The sequence below is a fragment of the Mytilus californianus genome, unplaced genomic scaffold (genome assembly GCF_021869535.1).
Source record: "Mytilus californianus isolate M0D057914Y unplaced genomic scaffold, xbMytCali1.0.p SCAF_4, whole genome shotgun sequence".
Lineage (NCBI taxonomy): Eukaryota > Metazoa > Mollusca > Bivalvia > Mytilida > Mytilidae > Mytilus > Mytilus californianus.
The window spans coordinates 97,149,103-97,170,619 of NW_026262690.1; the positions used below are offsets into that span (position 1 = coordinate 97,149,103).

The following is a 21,517-nucleotide window of genomic DNA, read 5'->3' on the forward strand; positions in this document are numbered from 1 at the left end:
GTATGCATTTCCCATAGGGTCCTATGTTAAACTAAGTCCCCCGCTGGCGGCCATCTTGGATGATGGATCGGCTACAAAGTAACAACACTTGGTCAGCACCTCATAAGGAACATTCATGCCATGTTTGGTTTCATTCCATTCAGTGGTTCTCTAGAAGAAGTTCAAAATGTAAAAAGTTTACGCCGACGACGGACGACGACGCCGGACGACGACGGACGACGGACGCCAAGTGATGAGAAAAGCTCACTTGGCCCTTCGGGCCAGGTGAGCTAAAAATGAAATTGATATCTATTCGTTATTTCATGAATCACAGTTAAGTTTACTAGTGCATTTTAAGAATAAGGGACAAAAAATAACGGACAGGAAATTACATGACAAAAAAGTCACTATTTACAATAAAAGTTACGTACATATTAAGTTTGATTATCATTATTTATACAATGAACAAGATTTATATTTGATGACTTTCATTTAACATAGTTCAAGTTTTAGGTTACTTATTACTTTTGTGGACCATTTCGTTCATGGTATTCATCCGCTGGCTATGTTGCATGTCTCCTCTCTACTCTGATGTCTTGGGTAGCATTTTTCATTTCTGTACTTTTGTCTTTGTGTTGTAAACGTTCACATTTAATTTTTTGTGTAAAGGGTTAATGAAACTTGGTTGATAAAAACGAAGCACTCAGTCTGTCATAAATTAGTTTTGGCACAATCTTAGTGCTAAAGATTAATCTCATCTGCTAAGAGTGTATCTAGTAGAAAATTTAGAAGGATTGACAGCCTTTAAACCCATGTTGCGCTTGCAACCCTTAGAGTACTCTTTACCCTTCTCAGAACGCTCGGTTAATTTTTATTTGATCTACTTGAATCGTCTTTGAATTTTCATAGCATATGATATGTGTCAACATTCTTTTTTTACTGAAAACTTTACAGAAAATTGTAAGAGTGGTCAGGGGTACCCCAATCTTTATCTTATTTAATGAAAATAGCAACTGCATTTTTTACCAGCGCACAACTGTTGTCATAACAAACTAGAACCTAAGTTCACCAACTCCCTGAAGTTCAACCTGCATAGGTATTACAACATCGTGAATGGAGGAGTTGTATGTAAAATAAAAGATGTCGTATGATAGCCAATGGGACGAATACTTTTATTCGCCAGGGACCAAAGGAATTGATATTAACAGATTCAACGAATCGTCATGATAAGCATGATGCGAGTTAAAGATTGTAAAATCAGAAATGTGCCTAGATATATATATATATATATATAGACACAGGGGCTTGTCACCTTTTTTTTTTATTGGAAAATATTCTTTAATATTTCAACATATTTAGAGTTTTAAACACTTATCAGTGCGATTTAACAATAACGTAGTTTATGTATGTTGCCCCTCTTTCCTTATTTTCCGCCTGTGTGGAAAGCAAGTACAATGATACATGTTTTAGACTCGGCTGTTAAAGGACAAATGATACATGTAATTATTTTAAGACTTTGCGTAAAATATGTATAAGAAAGAAGTGCAAGATATTCCATTATTCAAACACGAATCATATACATTTCCGCTTAAACTATAAGTCTAGACTTTGTCTTGTTGTACAGGGTACAATTGTCTTATATTTTTTAAAGATAGGTTTTCCATGATACGAGCCCCTATCAACATTAGTGTAATATGTATTTGTCGTTTACAAACCTTCTTGAATTATGTTAAAACAAATTTACTTCGTCACATCAATTTTGTGACTTATATAACCTTCAATCTTGTTTCAATGTTATTTCAATTTAAATGTGTGCAAAGTATATGTTAAATGCAATTATTGCAAAAAAAAAAAAAAACAACTTATTTGATCATGGTAGAAAAAAAAAGATTAATCCTGTCAAAATACATATGAAAGCTGTAAAATTTTAGGATAAAATAGTCGATAAATGAGATATCGAATGACTGATAGTTCGATGACTTATTTTAGTTTTGCGTATTTAAAAACAACACAACCAAATGACAACGGGAGCATTGTTTTAAGACAATTTATAAATCATAAAGAAATGATAATTATGTGTGCCTTATTATATTGATGGATATTGATACTAGCGGTGGTCTTCTATTGATCTTTTCGGACCAGATCTTTCTGTAAAAGGTGATAATTGTCACACTTAACTGCTGATAAACCCTGTTGATCGGAGGAAGGGCGACATCTCGTCGATGGAATGATATTATCTATCGATTTTGTTTGATTTCATTGGTAAATTGTGTGTCAATTATGACACGTGACTCACTGGTTCTTTGTTTGTAATTTTTAACTTTCTTTCTCACACACAAGAAAGTTTTTGCAGAGGACGCTTCATGAAGCACACGGAGTTCAACATCTCGTGACTGGACTTAACAGATAAGGAAAACAAATATAACAAATATTCGTCAATAGATTTAACGTTTAAATATGTGTGCAAACTAGCCGATTCTTTAAAAAAAAAATTCTCTCAAGATGTGTTTTGTGCCAAATATTATGTGGCAACTAATCTACCGATGAAGGAATATTTCTAGACTATTTCAGAAACTTGGACTTTTTATAAAAACTTGATAAATCGCTCGATAACCTTCCGAATGCTACCGATTTTAAATTTGATACTGAGGCCGCATATCTAGTATTGTATAGGCTTAATTTGTATATGTGTATTATTTCTACCAGTAACCAGAGACATATATATATATATATATATATAGTATATATGTCTCTGCAGTAACATATAATACATATTGTAGTATATGTCTCTTTTTAAAAAAAATAAATTCTATGCTTTATAAACAGAGTGAATTATGACTCGTGCAATTCCAGAAGTTTCAAAGAGATACTCAAAGGAAACGATCATTTTATGCTATGCGAATGAACCATCATAACTTCCCGAGAATAGAAGATTTTGATGGATAAAGAAATTCACGCAGTACATCAAACAGAGAAGAGATCAAGAACCAATTTTGTAGACCCGATTTTTTTTATTAAAACGAAATTATTAAAATACATGTATAATAAATGATATTACCAATATGCCAAAACAAATCCCAAAGCAGCTATATTTGTCATATCATAGCTTGACCAGAAAAGCTATGGCAATATTTGTCCATATAATCTGCACCTTTCAAATATATCAGCAAATTAAAAGCAAATATAACTATTTACCATACATTTCTAGCTGTCTTAAATATCTTTCTTTATAATGTCTTTGCATACATACCCAAAGTTACATATGCCCAATATATTTACACATACATTTCTAGCTGTCTGAAATATCTTTCTTTATCATTTCTTTGCATATGTATTCAAAGTTACATATGCCCAATATATTTACACATGTCATTGATATTATCATTTGACCACATTTCTTAATTAAACAAATTGTCTGCAAATCTATGTATTTACCATACATTTAGGAATATGTTCAAAGGCTTTTAATATGTTCTGATTTGACATACATTTCAGCCGACTATAAAGACTAACAAAAATATTCCTTTACAATACATTTGACAGGTCTCTGCAGATTAAAGGAAATGATGCTTTACACCCCTTTATAAAGTTCTTGTTTTGAATTGGTTTACATACCAGGCAAATGTAGATGTACCTTACACTTTATAACCCCTATAAAATTATTTGAATGATGATGCTTTGCTACCTAGACAAAGAAACACATTTGCGGATAAATTTACATCATAGAAAAATACTTTTTTTGTATTGCTATGAGTTACAATTTATGACAAAAATCAGCAAAGACCCATCGAAACAACATCTGATACACAAATTTAATAATACTTTTAGATATTTGGATGATATTTTGGCTCTCAATAATGACGACTTCAGTGTGTACACTAAGACTAAGTGTGAAATTTATCCTGTTGAACTTACTTTAAATAAAGCTAATACTAACAATGACCACTGCCCTTTCCTCGATCTTGATATCTATATCATTAACGGAAAGCTTAATACTAAAATATATGATAAAAGAGATGATTTTTCATTTCCTATCGTTAATTATCCATTTTTAGATGGTGACGTTCCCTTGTCACCATCTTACGGTGTTTATTTATCTCAACTTGTACGATTCGCTCGTGTATGTAACAATGTTTTAGATTTTAACGAGAGAAATTTATGTATTACTGAAAAATTATTACACCAGGGTTTTCGATATCACAAACTAGTCAAAACATTTACTAAATTTTATCATCGGTATAAGGACATCATTCGTAAATATAGCTCAACATGCAGACTTCTTATACGTTCAGGTATTTCACATCCAATTTTTTATGGAAATATTCTGTATAAAGCACAAAAATGTCAGTATTCACCTCTGAAGCTAACAAAACCTTTAAATAGACTTATTAAGAAGGGATATAGTTACGATACTGTTGTCAGGTCATTAAAGATTGCATATTTTGGCGTTAATATTGATTCACTTATAGGGTCTTTGCATCGGCACTAAACACATTTATTAAAAAAACAGTTGTTGGCATGACACGGGTTATGTTCTTCTCATATATGTTATGATGGTATGATACTAAACCCCTAACAGGAAGGATTGTGCCTGATATTCATATGATGAAGACATAATCTTTCAATCAGTTTAATTGAAGTCTGGAGCTGGCATGTCAGTTAACTGCTAGTAGTCTGTTGTTATTTTTGTATTATTGTCATTTTGTTTATTTTCTTTGGTTACATCTTCTGACATCAGACTCAGACTTCTCTAGAACTGAATTTTAATGTGCGTATTGTTATGCGTTTACTTTTCTACATTGGCTAGAGGTATAGGGGGAGGGTTGAGATCTCATAAACATGTTTAACCCCGCCGCATTTTTGCGCCTGTCCCAAGTCAGGAGCCTCTAGCCTTTGTCAGTCTTGTATTATTTTTAATTTTAGTTTCTTGTGTACAATTTGGAGTTTAGTATGGCGTTCATTATCACTGAACTAGTATATATATTTGTTTAGGGGCCAGCTGAAGGACGCCTCCGGGTGCGGGAATTTCTTGCTGCATTGAAGACCTGTTGGTGACCTTCTGCTGTTGTCTGTTCTATGGTCGGGTTGTTGTCTCTTTGACACATTCCCCATTTCCATTCTCAATTTTATGACAAAGATTTCCATTTGCAGAGGTATACAAATACATAAGTTTGCGAAAGTTTTGAGATGGTCATAAATATATGCAAATTCTAAACTTTAAAATGGTTTGATTAGGTGTTAATATATTTTTTAAACCGCGGTCTCTCATAACCGCCCATAGGAGGGTATAGCACAAGAAATGTTGATATTTACTACATGTAAAGACAAGATAAACTAAATGCAGCGGTTTGTAAATATATGTAAATGTCGGTCTCTGAATACATTTACATAACATTTGCATACCTCTTCAAATCCGGGATTTCGTGTAGTGTTGGATTCACCATATCCAAGTACACCAAGAATTTAATTAATTTATTTATTAATGGACAATATTAGCTAAGTTTTAAAGATACAATGTCTTTAAAAAATCTATAAAATGTACCTAAAATTATTTTTCAAAATATCTAATAATGAACAGTAATTTCAAACTAAATTTATATATAATTTCTTCTCCAAATTAGAATTTAATGCTGTATCTATTTTTAACTATAAATCTACTTAAAATTTCTATTAATTGTGCATTACAGCTCTGAAACTGGATTGTGATTAAATATTTGACATAGCATAGGTTTCTGACAAGGATTCAGGATTTTTTCCCCACAATTTAGGTCATTTTGAGATGACTTAAATGATGGGCCCCTTTTTTCAAACTGTCGAAATTATTCACATTAGATTCATAGCATCAACGAACTTGTGTTAATGGAATGCAACAGTTTAAAATTGAAATGATTTTAATGATTCAAAATGGTAAATTTCTCAAGTCATTGCTAAAGTTTCCGACAATACTACAGTAAGAGTAATTCCAGATTCATTTCCGGGATTCGTTCTGTTTATCAAATATTGATAGGAAACCATGGGATTTTAAATTTTATTACCTTTAAAAGTCTTTGAATATACAGATGACAGTTGCAGTCGTTTAATTTAGCATGAAATCATTTTGCATTAACGATTAAGTGTCTAACCTGGTGAAGACAATTTCACGCATGCTTATTACAAAATAAATAAAGTACACTTTTGACTCGTGAATAATTACTTTTTTCTATGTAAATTAAATCAAGTTTTAATTTTAGATCAGAATTGTCGATTGTCTTTGCTAAAAAGTAATTAAATAATGAAGAAAGTGGTCATGGAATTTTAATTCCTTTATAATATTAGTTCTGAGCTTGTGATCATTGTCCGGTGTGAATTAAAAACACAGGTAAGAAGTGATTACCGGTAGCGATCATTAGCCAATATTTCCCGGAGGCATTAATATGGTTATTAGGAGGACCCTCGGGATTATCATACTATACTGGAGTGGCAGTTTTAAAGCAGGAAAGGGATTACAAAACAAATACAAGTGCAAAATGGCGATAAAGAAACCCGACAGAATGAATGTGGTCTAAAAACTTTAAAATTGGACATTCACCTATTATGGTCCAATATCCAAAATCTAATGACATGGTTAGATTCAGCATACCAAAGAACCCCAAGAATTCAATTTTTGATGAAATCAAACAAAGTAATTTTGGACCTTTTGGACAATATGCGGACCAATTCGAAAACAGCCCCAAAATTAAAAATCTTGAACACATGGTTAGATTCCGCATATCAAAGAACGCCAATAATTCAATTTTTGATGAAATCAAACAAGTTTAATTTTGGACCTTTTGGACCTCAATGTGGTTCAATTCAAAACTGGGGCCTAAAATCTAAAATCTAAATAATTATCTAAGATTCAGCATATTAAAGAACCCCAAGAATACAAAACTTTGAATGAAACCCCATTGAAATTAGTCAAGAAATAAGCAATTTATACAAAGTATTAGAAAAGTATTGTTTTTGGCCCCTTTTTCCTAAACAGTTAGGGCGATAACCCCAAAAATCAATCCAACCTTTCTTTTGAGGTATGGAACCTTATGTTTTATCCATAGATTTATACTCTGGAAACAAAATGTCTAAAATATCAATACACAACCAACATCCAATGGATTTAGTGTTAAGACGTCATTAACAGTCAGAGAAAAACATTACCTTGTGCAATGCCAAGATACAGGTATCGACAGATTGTAGAGCCATGAATGTGCATATGCATATAAACATAATATTTAGTTTGATTTAAATTTACTGATAACAAAATCAATATTTATACCAATATAAACAATATTCAAAGATCTAATAATAATTATAGTGTTGAATTTTTGAACAACTTTATATAAAGGATCAATAAGTTTACCCGGATCGTATCTAAATTTCCGGGCTCTGTAAACAACATTTCTGTAAAAATTAGGATGTGCTATCCCATTTGAAATAAATTTTCTACAAGTAGAGCCAAAATTCCAAACCAAATCTTTGTATCTATGGAAGAATTTAGTAAAGGTTTTAAGTAATTTGAGGTGACAAAAATCCCTGTCTTAATAATGATTAGCAAATTTAATGACATGTATTATGCAAACAGAGATCTTAATTGAATATGCACATTCTTATGATCTGTTGACCAACACAAAAGACTGATTTTAAACATAATATCATTTTATCTTTTGGATGAAGAGAGTTCATTTTGTGTAGACTTGATAATTAACAGTATAATGAATGAAATGTTTGAACAGTAATAAATCTTAGAATACACATAGAAATTTACATGTGCTCAAATTTTTGTGTTTTTTTAGCTGCTGTGAATTTTGAAGAGTTAAGAGGGGCTAATAAATTAGCAGTTATTCAACCTTAATAGGATATGTTATCCAATTTGGTTGGAAATGGTCTGCAGTCATTTACTCCAAAATTAAAATCGCAGACAGGGGTGCCAATTATAGAATATTATAAGCACGTAATAAGAAAAAAAAAACCACTATTTTGTGATGTTGTTCACATTCCATCATGATTGTTATTGAAATTGTAGAGGGTGCCATTATTTCTTTTAAAAATCTTTAATAATGTTCCTCATCTATATTTTTAAATATGCATTTTCATTAAAAATCCAATATTAAATGATAAATATAAAATTAAATGCTTCATTACAAATTTCTCCTTTCTTTTCATAGCATTGCATAATTTAAAACTGGAGTTCGCTTGTATCTAACACTATGACCAAAGTGTAGTAGTCAGCCATAATGATGTATAAACTACAAAAAGTAATTGGTCATTTGTTCAGATTTGGTGTTTCATACTGCTGCATGTGTTTTGTTTTAGTAAAAGGTCCTTCAAACATTTATGTGATGAATAAATTTAACAGTATTTTACTAGAATGGCACTGTTTCACTTTCAAAGTTGTACTCGCTATAAAGCACAGATTTTCTGCACACTCGTTGTTTATGATTTACATCTTCTTTTTTTTTTAATTTCAGGAATGTTTCACTAGAAACATTGGATATATAAATGTAATTTTGAAACTTGGCAACCAAAGAATAATAATGGACAAGGTGAGAGGTTTCAATGACTGAAGAATTCTGGAAGAAGAACAGATTGTCATTTAGACGCAATACAAGAAACTCTTGGTGCCAGGAGAATTAAGAAATGGATGGCACAATAGTTTCTGTTTAATTAATTCAAAATATATTAGACTTGGAATAATTTGGAACCTAACATATAATCATGTTGCTATTATAATGATGTAATTATGAATGTTGTTAAATTGAATATTCAGTCACTTGTATGCACAAGATCCTAAATTTTTTACTGTGAGATGGAAAGGTATTTATAAAATTGAAGGGGAACACTTTGTTCACTTGTATTTTGAATTAACAAGCCACTAAATTTAAAATATAAAAAAGAATGTGTCCATGGCTTGAAAATAAAGAGGAAATTCAGAAATTTTTTTGTGCAAATGACGCAAACCAAATTGGAACTTGATTTGTGTTTGGTGATAATTAGCATTGTGTGTAAGTTTCATAACATGTGTTTGAGGTAAAGTAAAGTTAGAGTGTGGAAACGGCAAATTCAGCAATTTTTCATTCATAAAGGGACATAACTCGAGAACCGTGAAAGTGATGCCAACCAAATTCAAATTTGATCAGTGTTTGGTGGTAATAACTTTATGTAAAAGTTTCATAACATTTGATTGAGGCAAACTAAACTTCTATGTCATTTGGTCTCTGGTGGAGAGTTGAGTTTCATTGGCAATCATTCCACATCTTCTTATTTTTATATTAAGTTAAAGAATGGAAACCAATTTCGGGACGTACGTACAGTAGGAAAAGGGCAAACCTTAATGTTCCCTTCTCCTGGATGCCGGGGCATAAAAAAATCTTTTCTGGAGAAAGAACACAAAACAACTTTTTTTTTATATAATTTCTATTGGGATACATCATGGATGATGGATTTTGGGAATCTGCTACATTCATCTATTCTGCAATGTATGATTTGCTTATAGATAACATGTACATGTGAAAAATGCACAAAATTTAAGCATAGCATTTCTGAATATGATGGCCTATACTCAGTGTAAAAAATATTACAAACTAAAACTTACTGCTTGTAGACTGAATGGGACAGTTTCTTCACAGTAACTACATCTGACAGGTCTGAAGTCACAGTTTTTAATATGAGTTTCCATTTTATCTTCACAACACTTTACTTCACATCCATTGTGTGTACATGTTATAGGTTTATACTTACACTGTGATCCATGTGTCTACAAATATATCGCAAACAAATTTGTATGTTTTAAAAATGTGAAACGCAGTGCTTTCTTATTAAATTGCCATCTACTGACGATATGCCATTGGGGTTGGGGGGGTATATCCAGGGAAAACAGATTAGAAATGAAAACTAGACAAAGTGATGCCCCTGCACTCCACTCTGAAGTAACTGTTTTACAACAAAGTCAATGTAGGACTTTCTTTGAGATATTATTGTGTCTGGGAAACACAAATGATGCCCCCGCAGATGCAAAGTGTTATTTTAAAAAACACAAAAATGAGCATGGGAGCACATAGGTCTATGGTTCACTGTAGGAGGAGTTATCCGGAAATGCTATGCACCTCTTATGCAAGTACATGCTCCAAAAATGACAAAGTTCACTATCTTCCAAAAGAGCAAATATTAATAAAAATCAAAACCCTGACCACATGCACAACTTCAATATATGTACAAACAGCCAGCAAAGTGAAAACTTCCTAGCATTCAAACTGTAGGAGGAGTTATCCGGAAATGCTATGCACCTCTTATGCAAGTAAATACTCCAAAAAATGACAAAGTTCAACTATCTCTCAAAAGAGCAAATATTAATAAAAACAAGCATTCTGAGAGTATTGCATGGCAATACATAGTCCCCTACCGGTTAAAAATTAATTGTACTGGAACAAAATGCTAACTTGATCTATAACTTGTCATGGTGTAAACTATATAACAAATATCAAGTCAATATCTTCAAGCATGACGAAAAAAAAGTGCGGAAAACTGATAATTTAAGTGAATTTTCTAAGTCCAAGGACCATAACTCTGCAAAAAATCATCAGACCGAAACAAAATTCAAACTTGGTCTGTAACTTGTCATGATAAAACTATATACCAATTATCAAATCAATATCTTCAAGCATGACGAAAAAAAGTGTGGAAAACTGATTATTAGAGTGAATTTTCTAAGTCCAAGGACCATAACTCTGCACAAAATCATCAGACTGGAACAAAATTCGAACTTGATCTGTAACTTGTCATGATAAAACAATGCACCAATTATTAAATCAATATCTTCAAGAATGACGAAAAAAAGTACGGAAAACTGAATATTTGAGTGAATTTTCCAAGTCCAAGGACCATAACTCTGCACAAAATTATCAGACCGGAACAAAATTCGAACTTGATCTGTAACTTGTCATGATAAAACAATATACCAAATATCAAATCAATATCTTCAAGCATGAAGAAAAAAAGTGTGGAAAACTGATTTGCCGGACTGACAGAAGGACAGACAGACGGACAGACAGACAGACGGACAGAGTGCAAACCTAAAGTCCCCTTCGACTTCGTCGGAAGGGAACTAATCAAAACGACCTTCAACAATGAGAAAGACCCATACTGTATAGTCGGCTAATGACTGGTTTTATTAAAACAAATACCATTAAACTGCAAGTAATAAATGCACATATGTATATATATTACAACAACTGCATGATTCTATTCACATATATTTTTTTACGAAATTTTTAAAGAGCAAAAAGTCTTTAGATTACTTTTTCTGAAGAAATCTGAGAACAATACTCCAGAATGAATTTTAGGTCATCCACACAATTGATTAAAACATTGTTCTTATTAGTATTTGATATGTTGCTAATGTGGACAGCTCCTCAAATATTAGTTGTTTTTTTTTAAGTTGTCATCTAGAAACGTTTTCATTTTGGTAGTGATATTTTTATGACTACCTAATATTTATTCAATAAAGACAGTCATAAATAATTATAAATCATCATTATGACTAATGGTAATAATAAAATTTTGGGATAACATTTTATTTCCTATATCATTTTATTTTGTAAGTAAAACCTTTGTTTTGTCTTACCATTAAATCTTTCCATGGTAACTTTTCTGGACATCCGTAAGCTTTATATGTACAATACACAAGTAATTTTCTTATTTCTCTTCTTGTTCCATTATCTCCATGTATCTGTTATATGTTAAATATGAAATTTAGTTTAAGGCTGTAGACTGTTACAATGTACTTATGATAGTCATGATAGTAGTATAAGATGGTGTAAGGGCATATCATACAGTTGCAAGGCAGATAATATTGCATATAAATTTAACGCCTTGTTTTCCCAATGCCATCAAATCGGTTACATGAATTTAAAAGTATTTTCAAAATAAAACGGACATGTTGCATATTTAAGCACAGATAATCTACCCAAAGGGCATAAAATTCGAGGCAAATGAAGAATTTTTACTTTTCTGTCATCAATAATTTCGTATATGACAGTAATTCCTAAAGTGTTTTGAAGTACTGCAGGAATTGCTGTACAATGATGTTGCAATAAGAATACACTGCCACTTAATTTAGCACCAGAAAAGGGAAATGGAATCTCAGGCATATAAAAAATAAACTGCTTCACTGAGCGCAGCTGGATACGCCCGCAGAGGTCCAACCCTGAACAGTTGAGGCAAAAATGGACACAATATTCAAGCTTGATACAGATCTGAATTTGGATTGTAATTAAATATTTGACATATTATAGGTTTCTGAATAAATGTAGTCAAAGAACTTGAAATTGGTTATATGAATTGAATTTATATTCAATTTAAGATTTCTTGCTGTTGTGCAATACACTGTACTGTTGTACAATACTTAGTAAATCCGTTGCCAGACTATAAACAAATTAAGTTCAATTTCTTCTCAATGTCATATTTGAAATTTATGAAAATCGATAGGGAGATTACATCAATAGCTATAAATAATTCACCAAAGTTTCATGAGAACTGTTGAAAGCATTTTTGAGTTATTGTCCAAAAACTGGAAAATCCCCCCTTTTTTAATGAATAACACCCCATAACTCGGAAATGTAAAATCTAAAATTTATAAAATTACATCAACAGATATAAACAATTCACCAAAGTTTCATGAGAACTGCTGAAAGCATTTTTTAGTTATTGTCCGAAAACTGGAAAATCCCCCTTTTTTTATGAATAAAACCCAGTAACTCGAAAACGTTAAATCTAAAATTTATAAAAATCCAAGAGGGAGCTCATGTCAATAAATATAAACAATTCTCCAAAGTTTCTTGCAAGTTGGTTAAAGCATTCTTGAGTAATACGTCACGTAAACGGTCTTATAAAAACTAGGTTTTCTGTTTCTAGCTAAAAAATTAATACATGGACCCCCATATTTTTCTTTTGCAGTCGACTATGTACTACTTCAAGAATGTTATATTGAAATCGCAAAAAAAATCAATGATAAATTTTTTTTTATTTTGGATTTGGAATGGCATGAAAATTGCCTACAGATTTTTATTACAGCCTTCATTAAAGGGACTTCCTTAAAGGACTATCAATTTAGGAACATTTTGCAAAATCTCTCTTTTTGTATGAAAGTTGTATTATTTATTCTGAAAAGTATTAAACTAGAGGCTCTAAAGAGCCTGTGTCGCTCACCTTGGTCTATGTGCATATTAAACAAAGGACACAGGTGGATTCATGACAAAATTGTGTTTTGGTGATGGTGATGTGTTTGTAGATCTTACTTTACTGAACATTCTTGATGCTTACAATTATCTCTATCTATAATGAACTTGGCCCTGTAGTTTCAGTGGAAATTATTTTGTAAAAATTTACAAAATTTATGAAAATTGTTAAAAATTTATTATAAAGGGACATAACTCCTTAAGGGTTCAATTGACCATTTTGGTCATGTGACTTATTTGTAGGTCTTACTTTGCTGTACATTATTGCTCTTTACAGTTTATCTCTATCTATAATAATATTCAAGATAATAGCCAAAAGCTGAAAAAATTTCTAAAAATTACCAATTCAGGGGCAGCAACCCAACAACGGGTTGCCTGAATGGTCTGAAAATTTAAGGGCAGATAGATCTTGACCTAATGAACAATTTTGTTTTTGAAAGATTTGCTGGAAATGCTTTGGGTTTAGATATATGAGCCAAAAACTGCATTTTACCCTATGTACTATTATTAGCCATGTCGGCCATCTTGGTTTGAGGGCGGGGTCATTAAACACATTTTTTAAACTACATACCCTAATGATGATTGTTTACAACTTTAGTTAAATTCATCTTAGTAGTTTCAGAGGAGAAGATTTTTGTAAAAGATAACAAAAATCTACGAAAAATTGTTAAAAATTGACTATAAAAGAGCAATAACTCCTTAAGGGGTCAACTGACCATTTTGGTCATGTTGACTTATTTGTAGAACTTACTTTGCTGAACATTATTGCTGTTTACAGTTTATCTCTATCTATAATAATATTCAAGATAATAACCAAATAAGGCAAAATTTCCTTAAAATTACTAATTCAGGGGCAGCAACCTAACAACAGGTTGTCCGATTCATCTGAAAATTTTAGGGCAGATAGATCTTGAGCTAATAAACATTTTTACCCTTGTCAGATTTGCTCTCAATGCTTTGGTTTCAGAGATATAAGCCAAAATCTACATTTTATCCCTATGTTCTATTTTTAGCCATTACGGCCATCTTGGTTAGTTGGCCGGGTCACCGGACACATTTTTTAAACTAGATACCCTAATGATGATATTGGCCAAGTTTGGTTAAATTTGGCCCAGTAGTTTCAGAGAAGAAGATTTTTGTAAAAGTTTACGGACGACGGACGACGGACGCCAAGTGATGAGAAAAGCTCACTTGGCCCTTTGGGCCAGGTGAGCTAAAAATGAGATTTTGTGTTTTTCCATAATTGCAAACTTCAAATTGGAATATCTCTTAAAGTCAGTGACGAAGGTATTTTTTTTTTGCATACTTCGATAGTGCATATAAGTCATATAAAATATGACAATGTTTGACTTTGTGTCAAAATGTGAAGGAAAAATCAACAAGATATCTTTTCAGTATCGTATAAAAGAGGGACGAAAGATACCAGAGGGACAGTCAAACTCATAGATCGAAAACAAACTGACAAAGCCATGGCCAAAAATAAAAAGACAAACAGACAAATAATAGTACAGATGACACAACATAGAAAACTAAAGACTAAGCAACACGAACCCCACCTAAAACTGGGGGTGATCTCAGGTGCTCCGGAAGGGTAAGCAGATCCTGCTCCACATGTGGCACCCGTCGTGTTGCTTATGTTATTACAAATCCGGTAAATAGTCTAATTCGGTAAGTCACATTCGTGAAAAGGGAAATTCATGTTCACCGATTTGACTCAAATTCTCATATTTGATTTATAACATATCAAAATGTATATCCAAATTACAATAAGTCTGAAATAAACAATTAATAATGCATGTACTCGATAATCTATATCAACATTTCGTGTGTATTTTAGTCTAGACACCATCTAATTAACCATCGAGATGACCTCTGAAGACAGCTGACAGTCACCTAACCCGATATAAACATAAATATAAATATATTGTGACCACGTGCAATTGGATTTTTCGAGGTCTGTTTGATTTCATGTTATAGGTTTAAAAAATAAGTTATTCGTCGTTTTTACCTGTATAAGAATGATTTTTGTGGATCGAATCAGTCAATGAAATGGTTCACATTTGTTTCACTTTCAATGTTGACATTCTTTTCCTTTTAATGGCCGAACACGCCTAATACATGCATAACCAATCTCTAGCTAAGGGGTTGAATTGAAGGTCACATGAATACGGATTCAATGAGGTTGAATTATTCACTTGCATGTCAATAATTCATCAGCAATGTTTCTTAGCTTATTTTGACAAAATTGAACTAAACTGCCTGCTAAAAGCGAATTATTCTTTCACTATTTCACTTTCATTAAAGAGTGAACAAAAAAAATATACTTCGTAGCTAATGCCCCTTTAACAACAACATTAATGAAAACATGACATACAAAGAGATACATTGAAAACTGGTCAAAATATGTGACTTTCATCAACCAAGTATTTGAGCAACATGAATTCATACAGAAAATTGAAAATCAGAAAATTCAGAAAAAAATAGGATAAATCTTTTAATGGGAAAAATTAAACAGGATGATCAACAAAATTATTAAAACTGGCATTTCAATTTTGTTCTTGCCTAAAATATGTATAAATAAATCTCCATTATTTAAACTCTGATTATCAATGGCTGTCAAAGATTTATAATAACTTAAAGAGGCAGTAGCTACTGTTTTCACCAAAAAATTGGTTGAATATAATATATTTTGTATATAAAAATCATAAAATACAAATGAAAGCTATTTATGTGCAAATCATAACTTTCTTTTTGTGATAATTAACTTTTCAAAAATTTAAATTATTATTGATCCAACAAAAACTCATTGAAAACCCGCCCCTCAATTAACCTAATAAATATGCAGGCGTACTAAGTTCTATTGAATAAGAACACGTTTACCAAAACAACATGTAATTGTGGTAGACCGACAACTTAGGCGAATACAACTAAACTAGAGGCTCTCAAGAGCCTGTGTCGCTCACCTGTATTTACTGATGCTTTGGAAATCATGTAAAATAAGGTTAAATCATAATTAATAGTATTAGATATTAGATATTATAATGATATCTAAGATAATAACAAAAAACTGCAAAATTTGTGTAAAATTACTAACTCAGGGGCAGCAACCCAACAACGGGTTGTCGGATTCGTCTGAAATTTTCAGGGCAGATAAATCTAAATCTGATGATCTGATGAACATTTTTGCCACCTGTCAGATTTGCTCTAAATACTTTAGTTTCAGAGATATAAACCAAAAACTGCATTTTACCCCTATGTTCTATTTTTAACCAAGTCGGCCATGATGGTTGGAAGGCGGGGTCATCGGACAAATTTTTTAAAATTGATACCCTAATAATGATTATGACCAAGTATGGTTAAATTTGTCTAAGTAGTTTCAGAGAATAAGATTTTTGTAAAAGATAACAAAAATTTACAAAAAATTGTTAAAAATTGACTATTAAGGGCAATAGCTCCTAAAGGGGTCGACTGAAAATTGTGATCATAACAACTTATTTGTAGATTTTACTTTGCTGAACATTATTGCTGTTTACAGTTTATCTCTATCTATAATAATATTCAAGATAATAACCAATAAAATGCTCCGCAGGGCGCAGCTTGATACGACCGCAGAGGTCGAACCCTGAACAGTTGGGGCAAGTATGGACATAACATTCAAGCTTGATACAGCTCTGAATTTGGATTGTGATTAAATATTTGACACAGCATAGGTTTCTGACACAGAATGAATGTGGTCTAAGAACTTAAAAATTTTAAATTGGACATTCACCTATTATGGTCCAATATCCAAAATCTAAATACATGGTTAGATTCAGCGTATCAAAGAACCCCAAGAATTCAATTTTTGATGAAATCAAACAAAGTTTAATTTTGGACCCCGATTTGGACCAACTTGAAAACAGGGCCCATAATCAAAAATCTAAATACATGTTTAGATTCAGCATATCAAAGAACCCTAAAAATTCAATTTTTGTTAAAATCAAACTAAGTTTAATTTTGGACCCTTTGGACCTTAATGTAGACCAATTTGAAAACGGAACCAAAAATTAAGAATCTAAATACACGGTTAGATTCGGCATATCAAAGAACCCCAATAATTCAATTTTTGATGAAATCAAACAAAGTTAAATTTTGGACCCTTTTGACCTCAATGTGGACAAAGTTGATAACAGGGCCCAAAAATCAAAAATCTAAATACATGGTTAGATTCAGCATATCAAAGAACCCCATATATTCAATTTTTGTTGAAATCAAACAAAGTTTAATTTTGGACCCCGATTTGGACCAACTTGAAAACTGGGCCCATAATCAAAAATCTAAATAAATGTTTAGATTCAGCATATCAAAGAACCCTAAAAATTCAATTTTTGTTAAAATCAAACTAAGTTTAATTTTGGACCCTTTGGACCTTAATGTAGACCAATTTGAAAACGGAACCAAAAATTAAGAATCAAAATACATGGTTAGATTCAGCATATCAAAGAACCCCAATAATTCAATTTTTGATGAAATCAAACAAAGTTAAATTTTGGACCCTTTTGACCTCAATGTGGACAAAGTTGATAACAGGGCCCAAAAATCAAAAATCTAAATACATGGTTAGATTCAGCATATCAAAGAACCCCATATATTCAATTTTTGTTGAAATCAAACAAAGTTTAATTTTGGACCCCGATTTGGACCAACTTGAAAACTGGGCCCATAATCAAAAATCTAAATACATGTTTAGATTCAGCATATCAAAGAACCCTAAAAATTCAATTTTTGTTAAAATCAAACTCAGTTTAATTTTGGACCCTTTGGACCTTAATGTAGACCAATTTGAAAACGGAACCAAAAATTAAGAATCTAAATACACGGTTAGATTCGGCATATCAAAGAACCCCAATAATTCAATTTTTGATGAAATCAAACAAAGTTAAATTTTGGACCCTTTTGACCTCAATGTGGACAAAGTTGATAACAGGGCCCAAAAATCAAAAATCTAAATACATGGTTAGATTCAGCATATCAAAGAACCCCATATATTCAATTTTTGTTGAAATCAAACAAAGTTTAATTTTGGACCCCGATTTGGACCAACTTGAAAACTGGGCCCATAATCAAAAATCTAAATACATGTTTAGATTCAGCATATCAAAGAACCCTAAAAATTCAATTTTTGTTAAAATCAAACTAAGTTTAATTTTGGACCCTTTTGACCTTAATGTAGACCAATTTGAAAACGGAACCAAAAATTAAGAATCAAAATACACGGTTAGATTCAGCATATCAAAGAACCCCAATAATTCAATTTTTGGTGAAATCAAACAAAGTTAAATTTTGGACCCTTTTGACCTCAATGTGGACAAAGTTGATAACAGGGCCCAAAAATCAAAAATCTAAATACATGGTTAGATTCAGCATATCAAAGAACCCCATATATTCAATTTTTGTTGAAATCAAACAAAGTTTAATTTTGGACCCCGATTTGGACCAACTTGAAAACTGGGCCCATAATCAAAAATCTAAATACATGTTTAGATTCAGCATATCAAAGAACCCTAAAAATTCAATTTTTGTTAAAATCAAACTAAGTTTAATTTTGGACCCTTTGGACCTTAATGTAGACCAATTTGAAAATGGAACCAAAAATTAAGAATCTAAATACACGGTTAGATTCAGCATATCAAAGAACCCCAATAATTCAATTTTTGATGAAATCAAACAAAGTTAAATTTTGGACCCTTTGGACCTCAATGTGGACCAATTTCAAAACGGGGCCCAAAATCCAAAAACTTAATACACGGTTAGATTCAGCATATTAAAGAACCCCAAGAATTCAAGAATAAAACCCCATTGAAATTGATCAAGAAATAAGCAATTTATACGAAGTATCTTCTTTTGCACAATACTGTGCAATTGAATATTTCTTGCTATTGTGCAATACTGTACAATAGACAATTTCTTGCTATTGCGCAATATTGTGCTATTGGATATTTCTTGCTATTGCGCAATACTGTGCAATTGAAGATTTCTTGCTATTGCGCAATACTGTGCAATTGAAGATTTCTTGCTATTGTGCAATACTGTGCAATTGAAAATTTCTTGCTATTGCACAATACTTATTAGATAATAATTTACACATCCTGTTTGGTGTGTATCTCCTACCATATCATTATTATTTGCTTTTAAATATTAATCAGAAATAACCAACTTAAAATGGAAAATTTTAAAAGAAAAAAAAAAAGGAAAAAAAGAAAAAAAAAAATCCCCCCCAAAATTTTTTGAACCCCCTTATGATTCATCACCCCCAAACTCAATCCCAGCCTTCCCTTTGTGGTATGGTACCTTGCAGTACAATTTCAGAGAGATCCATACACTTGAACACAAGTTATTGTCTGGAAACTAGAAAAATGCTTATTTTTGGCCCCTTTTTGGCCCCCAATTCCTAAACGTTTCGGGCAATTACCCCCAAACTCAATTCCAGCTTTCCCTTTGTGATATGGAACCTTGTAGTACAATTTCAGAAATATCCAAACACTTACACACAAGTTATTGTCATGAAACTAGAAAAATGCTTGTTTTTTGCCCCTTTTTTGGCCCCTAATTCCTAAAATTTTGAGGCAATTACCCCCAAAATCAATTACAGCCTTTCCTTTGTGATATGGAACCTTGTGGTACAATGTCAGAGAGATCCATACACTTACACACAAGTTATTGTCTGGAAGTTACAAAAATGCTTATTTTTGGCCCCTTTTTGGCCCCTTATTCCTTAACTGTTGGTACCATAACCCCCAAAATCAATCCCAACCTTCCTTTTGTGGTATTGAACCTTATGGTAAAATTTCATGGAGATCCATTCACTTAAACTAAAGTTAGAGTGCGAAAACCAATGTGTCTTCGGACGACGCCGGACGACGCCAGACGACGACGACGACGACGACGCCGGACGACGACGACGCCAACGTCATACCAATATACGACCAAAAAATTTTTAATTTTTGCGGTCGTATAAAAACTGCAAAATTTCCTTAAAATTACCATTTCAGGGGCAGCAACCCAACATTAGGTTGTCAGATTTGTCTTAAAATTTCAGGGCAGATAGATCTTGACCTGATAATCAGTTTTACCCTTTGTCAGATTTACTCTAAATGCTTTGGTTTCAGAGATATAAGCCAAAAGCTACATTTTACCCCTATGTTCTATTTTTAGCCATGGCGGCCATCTTGGTTGGTTGGCGGGGTCATTGGACACATTTTTTAAACTAGATACCCTAATGATGATTGTGGCCAAGTTTGGTTAAATTTGGCCCAGTAGTTTCAGAGGAGAAGATTTTTGTAAAAAGCTAACGACGACGACGACGGACGACGGACGCCAAGTGATGAGAAAAGCTCACTTGGACCTTCGGGCAAGGTGAGCTAAAAAGGGATTGTATACATGTATTAAGTTTTAGCAAATATGCCAGATCAATGATAAATATAGGGAAAACAATACTAGTAGAGGAGTTTAAAGGCCTAAATGAATTTAAATTGAGAACAAAGTTGCAAAAATCTCACCTGAATGACTTGGAGTATGATAATTTATTTTTGGAGATGATAAATGAGTTGGTGAGTGTATAGTAAAAGTCATATTCATGATTTTAGCAATGTTGCATTTCAAAGCATGAGATAAGTGCGGAAAATGAGATTTTACTAGAGAATAATTCAAAGTAAACAAATGTGGTCAGCCAAACACAACTAGAGGCTCTAAAGAGCCTGTGTCGCTCACCTTGGTATATGTGCATATTAAACAAAGGACACAGATGGATTCATGACAAAATTGTGTTTTGGTGATGGTGATGTGTTTGTAGATCTTACTTTACTGAACATTCTTGCTGCTTACAATTATCTCTATCTATAATGAACTTGGCCCAGTTGTTACAGTGGAAAATATTTTGTAAAAATTTACAAAAATTTACAAAATTTATGAAAATTGTAAAAAATTGACTATAAAGGGCAATAACTCCTTAAGGGGTCAATTGACAATTTTGGTCAAGTTGACTTATTTGTAGATCTAACTTTGCTGTACATTATTGCTGTTTACAGTTTATCTCTATCTATAATAATATTCAAGATAATAACCAAAAGCTGCAAAATTTTCTTAAAATTACCAATTTAGGGGCAGTAACCCAACAACGTGTTGCCTGATTGGTCTGAAAATTTTAGAGCAGATAGATCTTGACCTAATGAACAATTTTATCCTGTCAGATTTGCTCTAAATGCTTTAGTTTCAGAGATATGAGCCAAAAACTGCATTTTACCCTATGTACT

The 21,517-nt window shown here is 32.2% G+C and overlaps 1 protein-coding gene and 1 long non-coding RNA gene across 3 annotated transcripts in view; one reads left to right on the forward strand and one right to left on the reverse strand.

Moving 5' to 3' along the window:
* Positions 1 to 21,517, reverse strand: part of LOC127698948 (TNF receptor-associated factor 3-like) — a 127,104-nt gene that overhangs the window by 54,303 nt on the left and 51,284 nt on the right. For both annotated transcript variants that reach the window (XM_052202726.1, XM_052202727.1), the window contains exons 4-5: positions 11,615 to 11,719; positions 9,587 to 9,748 (exon numbers count right to left, since the gene is read on the reverse strand). In XM_052202726.1, the coding sequence (XP_052058686.1) occupies positions 9,587 to 9,748; positions 11,615 to 11,719 (267 nt within the window). The remainder of the gene's footprint in view (positions 1 to 9,586; positions 9,749 to 11,614; positions 11,720 to 21,517) is intronic.
* On the forward strand, positions 12,902 to 21,269 carry LOC127699049 (uncharacterized). The gene is made up of 2 exons (XR_007981047.1): positions 12,902 to 13,231; positions 21,010 to 21,269. It is a non-coding gene; the product is annotated as an uncharacterized LOC127699049 (long non-coding RNA).